At 40.6% G+C, this 9,880-nt stretch overlaps 1 protein-coding gene across 3 annotated transcripts in view; it reads left to right on the forward strand.

The window, feature by feature from the left end:
* The window catches only part of tasor2 (transcription activation suppressor family member 2), a 58,517-nt gene that overhangs the window by 9,742 nt on the left and 38,895 nt on the right, over positions 1-9,880 (forward strand). For all 3 annotated transcript variants that reach the window (XM_080437766.1, XM_080437768.1, XM_080437767.1), the window contains 2 exons: positions 6,314-6,405; positions 8,967-9,104. In XM_080437766.1, coding sequence (XP_080293892.1) covers positions 6,314-6,405; positions 8,967-9,104 — 230 coding nt within the window. The remainder of the gene's footprint in view (positions 1-6,313; positions 6,406-8,966; positions 9,105-9,880) is intronic.

The following is a 9,880-nucleotide window of genomic DNA, read 5'->3' on the forward strand; positions in this document are numbered from 1 at the left end:
TTTACTTTACTGGAGTATTCTAAATTTTCAGTACTTCTACTCTACTACATCTCAGAGGCAAATTTTGTACTTTTTTACTCCACTACAATTATTTGAAAACCTAAGTTACTAGTTACTTTGTAGATTTGTATTATTATTACAAAACATACATTAACAACTTTATCCCTATATACTTCGGCTATTTGAAAATAGCAGATCTACAAGCTCACAACTTGTAGATAGTCTATTTTGAAAAGATTTTTATACATTTGAAAACTTTGTGAAATGGACATTCTGCATTGATTGATTGATTGATGTACTTTATTTAGTAAGACATGAGAACAACAGTACATGGAAGTACAAATTCACAATACAAGGTCTACTAAACTGGAAGACTCATTAAGCACTGAGCTTGTTTAAGATGAGATCCCCATGCACACAAATCATGATGCATAATGAGTACTTTCTACTTTCGGTACTTTAAGTACATTTTTATACCATACTTTTGTACTTTTACTGAAGTAAATTCCGGACTTTTACTTGTAACAGAGTATTTCTACATTGCAGTATTAATACTTTTACTTAAGTAAAACATTTGAGTACTTTTTCCACCACTGTCGTCTAATAGCATAGCACTACAGTTGCTGCCCGTCAAACTAGTCACCCAGAAATATGTCGTCGAAAGTGGGCAGAGTTAACGGCGAATCTTAACTCTGACGTCACTACGCCCGTTCCCTATAGATTCATACAAGTCCAGTCTCATATTCCATAAATAAGCCACAAATAACTTTTTTGTATATATCCTCAAATATTAGGGTTCTTTATATCCATTTTGCATACACCATACACACACAATTAAAAATGCTTCACTTAAGCTCTAAAGGGGCATTTAAGAATAAATGGCGAATGACAAGATGAGGCATGGATGGACCCAGATATATACCATTGGGGATGTGTGTTGGTGCATGCTGCATGCAATCTATGTGATTACAACATTGATCCCGTTTTGAGTATGCCAATAAATGGGAAGGAAAGTGGCCTGGGATAACTTAGTGGTTATTTATTCAGGTGTTTTCCCCTGTGACTGTTGGGCCTGGCCAGACAGATAACACTATCTGGCTAGATAATATACATGTAAACAGTAGTGTCATTGGTGCAAAGTGATAGGGCTTTAAGCTGCAAGAAGTACTATTGTTAATATGAAATGAAAATACCAGCAATTATGTTGGTCTGTGAGCGACGCCTCACTACACATGGCGACCTGTGATGACCGTGCACACACCGCCTATACTACAACAGATTTCCGGCTACAGACGCTTTCCAACACGTTTCAACGGCAATGTCGGCCTGTAGGTAAGGTTTGGTAACATTACTTAGCTGTAGCTAACCTTGACAAAGTTAGACAGTATGTAAAGTTATACCTATAGCATGAGCACTAACACTACATACTAAATTATTTAATAAATGTTTCGAGTGCCATCCAGCTACCCTTAAGGAATCCTCTGAATGTGCTAAAGTCCTCCAGCTGGGCGGAAGTAATGTGCACCTGCTTGCAGCTATTGTTTACATTTTAGGATTCTTATATCAAATGTACTGTATGTAGCTAGCTAGCAAACTGTCTGTTAGATAGCCTAAGGCACATGTTATTGTCAATAAAGTGTTGTGCAATTTTGAAATAGATTAGACTAAATAGACTAAATGGACCCCAGCCTATCGGTAGAAAAATGTGGACAATTTGGTGTCTGCCTGCCTAGTTTTTATGTAAAGTGGATAAAAGATCATGCATTTGTTGTTCAATTAATTCAAAAGTTATAACTATATAATTACAAAACACATCACATGTAGCACTAGTAGGTGTTAGCTAAAAGCTAAAGCTTATCTTTAGCTAGCACTTAAGCTTTGCACAGGAGCGGACCCCTCTACCGAAACTGGGAAAATTTCTAGGATTTCTAGTGAAGACTAGCGACTGTAGATGTGAAATTATTAACCACATGAACCCTATCGTCCCTATTATCGGGCGAACCTAGCAGATCTATAAGCTAACAATGCAACGTGCTGTGAGCTTGTAGGTCGGCTATTTTCGTCAGAGATTTAGAGGGGGGAAATGAGGGGGCCTAGTTTAGAACCCTGGGACTTCGATCAACGAAGTATATAGGGTTTAAGTGCTTAATAAAGTTTGAGCAACTGCATGAGCTACTTATTTCCTAAATCTTTATCAAACTGTTTTGTTGAACTCTATAGGCTATTAGAGGACGGGAGAAAGAACTCTGCTTCATTATTACTTCCAGAAGGTCTATGAGACGGTGTACGAGACACCCTAAGGAACCCTGACAGACCTGGACTATACCGATGACATCTGCCTGCTATCCAATCAAGTAGAAGAGGCACAGGAGCTCTTAACCAGAGTTGCATTAGAGTGTCAAGGTTGGCCTCATGCTAAACGAAAAGAAAACTGAGGTCATAACCTATAACACCCCCAAGAACATCCGCTCCTAACAACCAGTGTTGGAACTAACGCATTACTGTAATGCCACTACTTTTTGCAGTAACCAGTAACGTAAATGGTTATTTTCCAGTTCGGTAAGGACGTTACAGTTAGACATTTGAATGGCCACGTTACTCGTTACTTTATGTGAAAATAGAAGACAACTTCAGAGGATTAAAGGTTGATTATGATCTGACTCCTACTCTCACACTAGTGGCGTCTGTAACTTCCCCCTATGCTCGCTGCACAGCTGCGGAGCAGCAGGACTACTCGCTTGGACTACTCGCTCGGTGATGAAAGTGTTGTTAAGAGGGGTCGATCGGTTCAATCAATTCTTATCTTTTTCTGTATCGTATCAAAAAAGGTTCATATATCAACAGTTTATCATAGTGAGCTACAATAGTTGATAGTTGTCGTCTTGTGCTCCAGCAACATGAAAATGTATACATTGATTTTGAAGCTAAATAAATGAATACAAGTAAAACTATAGCGACGTAACTAGTTACTTTTAAAATGCAGTAACTAGTAACTTTTTTAAAGTAATTTGTCCAACTCTGCTAACAACAATAGAAGGCACTGCGCTAAAGGAGGTCAACAACTTTAAATACCTGGGCGCATGGGTCAACTCCAGACAGGGACCTTAATCTGAGGAAAGCGCTTGCATAGAGAGCTCTTAATGGCATGACCAGCATGTGGAAATCCAACCTCCCCTGACATATCAAGATCAGTTTCTTTTCTGCGACAGTGGAGTCCGTTCTCCTTTATGGCTGTGAATGCTGGACACTGATGCAAGTCCTACAGAAGTCCCTTGATGGGTGCTACACCAGAATGCTACATGTGGTGCTGAACAGCAAACGGAACGAACACATTACCAATCAAAAGGATGTCCTACACCTACCTACGTGCATGTGTTAAAGAAAGATGCTTGTGCGGAAAGCACAAACAAGCTGGCCAGAAGTATAGAGAATCAAGATAACTGGAAACGCCGATGGAGGGTTCGTTGGAGGGCAACAGAGAGAGTATAGGTGATATGGATTGTTTCCAGACAAACCACCATTGCTCACTCATGCGTGTTTCAACACGTTTGACATATGTTTAGTTATTTCGTATGTGTTGTGATGCTTTTACATAAATTAAGTTCCTAATGAATAAATAGTCATTTTGAATAATAATAATCTCTCTGTGCAACTACAAATGTAATGTATTGATGCTACGCTTTTTGTATTGAGCCGTTTGTATTGTTCCGTTGCTCTTCCACACCAGCACCACAAACAGAAAATAAACAGTCAAACAGACAACTATAGCACTTGTCTAGTCTGTGAAATTACATATATAAATATCTCTACTGGGCGGGGCTTGCCATAAAACTTGAGCTGAGCACGTTAATGCTCCTTTTAGAATGAACCTTACTGATTTTGGTGACCCCATGGCCTTTCCTCCCTTAGATCAAATGCCACTTTGTAGCCTTATACCAACCGACTTCTAAACAATTTCATTGTCTCAGTCAAGTTGTATAAGTTACATTTGCTGCCACAACTCTTTCTAATTTCCACCTGGAACATTTATCTCAAAAGGAATATTGTCCCAATCTTTGCAAAATCGTAGACTGTGACAAATTGTGTCTTTAGATGTTAGACTTTAAGTCTTTGGAAAGGTTTCTAATTGTGAGAGGGTGACATACTTTACTCTTTTAAAATTATTTTCAAAGTCTTGTAGTATATAGGAGGCGTTAGTGAATTTGCAATTCTGGCCCAATCCCCTACTCCCTTTACATGCTCCATGCAACTTAATTCACAACATTAACTTTATTTTTTTATGCCCAGGACACACAACTTTATCTATCAATCCCAACAACGAAACCAGCTTATAAACCCTTAACTGCTTAACCGATATTAAATCCTGGATGGGTTTTCTCAATGCCTTCACCTCTCCCCACACCCCCATGTCAGATTTAGATTGACAACAATCTCCTTTGTCCACTGGCTCCTAATCTTAAACCATCAACCAGAAATATTTTTTTCTGATTTCAAACTTCATCTCCATGTCAAAAAAACTCGCTCAATCCTGTTTTGATCAGTTCTATTAAATATTTCCAATAATTTGTCACCCACTGATTTGTAAAAGGTCATTCATACTTTTATATTATGTCTCGATTATTGTATCTCTATACACTTTTTTACACAATTTTAAATTTAAATACATTCAAGGCTATTACCAGTTTGGCACGTCTGTTAATTTCATAACTCTTCACCTCCTGCGACCAAACATGCTCCTTGAGATCCTTAGATAGGGCGCTTCAATCTGTTACATGGCCACGACTAAAAACTAACGGTGACTGTGCCTTTTCTGTCAGGGCTCCCAGACTGTACTTTCACGAGCTCCTCTTAGGAGGATGGCTAGATTCACCTGAAACTCGCCCAGCGTACATAAAACAACAAAGTTATCAAAAGCGTGAATTTTCTGAAACCGGTGTGACCGTGGCGAAGCGTCAAACTTCCATGTTTAACCGCCAAACCGGAAGTGAAAATAGCGATCTACAGGGTCAAGTTTTTCCTTTTATTAAATGTAACTTTTGAGCTGATTGTCTTTCATTGGTTAACTTGGCGCCACCTCCTTTTCTGATTGGTCAATAGTTTATAGTTCCTGTTTTGCCATAACATCTGACCTGCTTTTTGTAGCCACTTGTGAGTCACCTCATTGGACTTGGTTTAAAGTCCTTGTCTTTTGTTGGTGTTACTTAGTTCCGCCGCCACTTCTGATTGGTCGATATTTGATAGTTCCTATATTTTGCTATAACGTTTGAGTGGTTTGTCGTACAGACTTGTGAGTCCCGTCACTTGATTTGGTTGAAAGTCCTTGTCCTTAATTGGAGTTAGTTAGCCCTGCCCTCTATTCTGATTGGTCAATATTTCATCGTTTTTTGTTGTGAGTCATGAGTTGCCTCACTAGATTCGGTTAAGAGTCCTTGTCCTTAATTGTGGTCACTTAGCTTTGGTCTCTTTTCTGATTGGTCAAAGTTTAAAAAAATCGCCTGACATGTTTTTTTCTAAATAAAACATCCACACATATTCAAAAATAAAAGACTCAACATGTTATTTTTATTATAAAAGCCATAGACATGTAAATATTTACACTGAAAAATGCTTAGCCTGCTACAACAATATCTTAAAGATGACAAACAACATTTAGAAAGTAATCCTGTAGTAACTGCACAGTGGCTGCTGCCCCTCCCAGTATGAACAGAGGTGCAAGGGCCCACACACTGCTTGCAGCTTTAATTTATTTTGTTATAATAATAATAATAAAGTGAGTAAAAGTGAGTTTTCAGGAGGTATTTGAACCGGGGCACAGACTCTGCAAGCCTGATCTTCCAGAGAGTCCGAGCTCTGAATGCAAAAGCCTGATCACCTTTTGTTTTTAGTCGGGAAATTGGGATGACTAGGAGAGCTTTGTCCGAGATATAGCTTGAGTAGGACGGAGATATAGGATGGGGCCAGACCAGAGATGGCCTTAACAATTTATTAATACATAAATGTTTCATCTGTTATTTTCCCATTTGATTCACACATACAACATGTATTCTTTGTTTGTGTTTAAGTGTACAGAAACTTCCTGGGGTGATGTTGGCACTGTATAAAAATTAAAACTGAACTGAACAAAGGATTGCAATGTCAGTCTGTTCAAAACAGTTGGCCCTGTTGGGTGTAACTTGCATGAGCTGGTAGATGCTTAGACTTGTTTAATAAGTGCAGTTTTCAAAGCTTTTGGAATATTGCCTGATAGGAGAGTGCTATTAACTATTTGATCATGTAAGCACATTATAACTGAGAATCATGTCTGTTTAATCAGGAGCTTATGTATCCAAGTATGCTGACTGCCTGGACGAAAACCTGTGGTCCCATGGAAAATCTGGCCACATTGTCATCTTCACGCTGACCAAGGTATTTAAAAAATATATAAATGAGTCGTGACACTGGGACATTGTTTATTAATAGGGGTGCATGAAATTGAACTTTTGGCTCATATCTTATAACCGATCAATTGCATGGTAAAATTGACTGATACCAATATTGCAATACATGTTTCCAGTAGAGTTTACTTTACCTCTTTTATACAGTAACTGTGATTCTGGGTGCAGATGAAGACCTACAGGTTGACCCTTTTTGAGTGGTGCCAACCACTCCTAGATTTGACCGTGTGTGTTTGTCTGTCCGTCCGAGCACGGCCTCAACAGCTGCAGCTGATTGCAACACAAAGATGCAACCAGTTACACTAATTCAACACAAACGTGCAACACATGCGCCACTTAACCCATTAAGACCTGGAACTGTGTCATTTTTAGATTTGAGCTAAAAAGCATTATTTTACACTTTGGGCTATTCAAAAATAGCAGATATACAAGCTCATAGCGCGGCACTCGGTGCCGCGCTACGAGCTTGTAGATCTGCTATTTTTGAAAAATCGTGAAAATGTGTGCAAATCTTTGAATATATATATTTTTAAAGCGAACATTTTTAACTCAAATCTTTGCTTCTGGCGGTCCCTGGAACAAGATATTTTGACTGGGTCTGCGGCCAAATACATATAATTTTGGGGGTCCTTGACATGAAAAAGATTGAGCACCACTGATATAGAAACATACGTTTTTCAGAAAACTGTTGGGATTTAGGAGACATATAGAATCGGCTTCAGGTCTCAATGGGTTAAAAGACATGCTCAGCACACGTGCGCGCTTGTACACACACGCGCACGCGCGCGCGCGCGCACACACACACACACGTGTAGCATGCAGACCTACGAGGCCCACTGTGCACACACGAGCCAGCACTGTGCACGCGCGCACACGCACGTAACATGCTGACCTGCAAGGCGCACCGTTGCTCCGATCTGCACCAAACTTGCCACCAACACTGGTCAGGGGTCTGCAATCACAATAGCTACACCAGGGACCACGTGTAGGCGCAACATTGCTCCGCCCCCTCTGTGTTCCTATTGGCTGGGCATTAAACAGCCTTAACTCCAGTTCCCAACATGCTAAACTTTCGATACTTGTTGGTGCACTTAGACGGCCAATAGGGACAGGCTGAAATTGTGTTAGCCCCGTCCACACACACACACGTGTAACATGCAGACCTACGAGGCCCACCGTGCACACACGAGCCAGCACTGTGCACACGCACACACGCACGTAACATGCGGACCTGCAAGGCGCACCGTTGCTCCGATCCGCACCAAACTTGCCACCAACACTGGTCGGGGGTCTGCAATCACAATAGCTACACCAGGGACCACGTGTAGGCGCAACATTGCTCCGCCCCCTCTGTGTTCCTATTGGCTGGGCATTAAACAGCCTTAACTCCAGTTCCCAACATGCTAAACTTTCGATACTTGTTGGTGCTCTTAGACGGCCAATAGGGACAGGCTGAAATTGTGTTAGCCCCGTCCCCTCTGTGTGCCTATTGGCTGGGCTTTAACAGCCTTAACTCCAGTTCCCACTATGCTAAACCTAAGAAACTTGCTAGGTGCACTTAGACAGCCAATAGGGACTGGCTGTAATTGCTTGAGCCCCGCCCCCTCTGTGGTGCAACTTCAAATAGTCATAACTCCAGTTCCCAGCATGCTAAACTTCCCAAACTTAAACGGCCAATAGGGACAGGCTGTAATTGCTTACGCCCCGCCCCCTCTGTGTTCCTTTCATTACATTTTTCCTCTCTAGTTCATATAGCTTAAAGGTAGGGTAAGTGATATTTTTGGGTTAAAACAAAAAGTATTTTGTTAAAAGGTTAAAGCACTATATTCTGATAGTAATCATTGCTATAGAGTGTTTGTTCAGTAACAGGAGTGTCCCCGTCTCTCCAGCTCTTTAATAAACAGAAAATCAATTTTCCGGTGGGTGTCAAAATCTCAGCCAATCATTTTTAAGCTTCATTTTTATAGTGTTCCAGTTCCAATTGTGCCTGCTCATTTCTTAGTGTCATCACTTCCAATTTCACTTGTTTAATCTATATCCTGATTGAGTTCTCTATCCTGATTGGATAAAATTGGAAATGAAACTGAAACTGAAACGAAAATGCATAAAGAGCTAGAGAGACAAGGAGACTCCTTTTACTGAACAAACACTCTATAGCAATGAGCACTATCAGAATATAGAGCTATTTAACCCTTATTTTAACCAAAGAAAATCACTTACCCTACCTTTAATGAAATTAACTCATCAAAGGCACCACTCACTTCACACTGGGTGTGATTTTTTTTCTTTTTTTAAAGCTTCTCCAGAAAACACAGATTGAATCAGCAGCTTTCATCACAAAAGGCTTTCTCAGCTTCACATTCAAACATAAATATTATAAAATACACTATCGGCTGAAGCGCTAATTTTTTATATCTGTTCGATACCGATATTGCATTTTTAATGCCGGGTATTGCAGATACCGATATGATGACCGTTTAATCATGCATAAAGATTGATGTGCCGTAATCTAACTTTTTTGTTTTACTACAGGGCAGAGTAAAAAAAGTGCCTGAAAACTACACGCAGAACTTCACCGCACCTTCTGTGGGATTTGACTGCCATGTGTCACAGAAGTTGTCTGCCGTATCCGCTAACACCAGCTCCTTCCTTGCCTTTGAGAGGACCCAGGTGAGAGACATGTTCTCAGTTGCCTTTGTAGTGTTGGACTCCATTTTGATATTTGACTGTGTCAAATGCTCCATATACTGTACACCTTAAATATTAAATCATCAGCTCTCCATGTGAAAATACTCTATTCATTACTGCTGCTGTGCTCATATTCTGGTTTTAAGTGTGCTCAACATTTTTGACTGCGTATGTGTGTGTGTGTGTGTGTAACACGTAGTCCTATAGGCAGTCGTGGATAAAGGGGTGTGCACTTCCGTTTATATATATGTTACAGTGAAATTGGAGAACCAGGGAAATTGGAGAAGGAGCGCTCGTTTTCACCCCCCCGCCCCAGGCAATTCTGTAGAACCAACACTAGAGGGCAATGCAAGCCACGAGGCTTCCCAACCACAGTGCATACAACATATGCAACATATATGGCCCCGACCACACACACACACGCGCAATCGCTCATGCTTTCAATTTGGTTTATTGAAAGCATGACTGTTGCATGGTAATTGCATGATAATTTTATTGTGTTCTGGCTTTTAACATTTGTTTTAGTTTATCCCTGACACACACACACACACACACACACACACACACACACACACACACACACACACACACACGGATAGTAATCCATAAAAAGATCTATTCTCTCCCTATGGGTTTACAACTCGGACGGCGCTGATTCGACTAGCAGCCCATCGGGCGCGCCTCCTCGGCCTCAAGGTCTGCTAAGTCGGCGCGCCTCCGTCATGGACAATAACTATTATCACGTGTGCGTGTGAACG

This window comes from Gymnoscopelus braueri (assembly GCF_963280865.1).
Source record: "Gymnoscopelus braueri genome assembly, chromosome: 9".
Taxonomy (NCBI): domain Eukaryota; kingdom Metazoa; phylum Chordata; class Actinopteri; order Myctophiformes; family Myctophidae; genus Gymnoscopelus; species Gymnoscopelus braueri.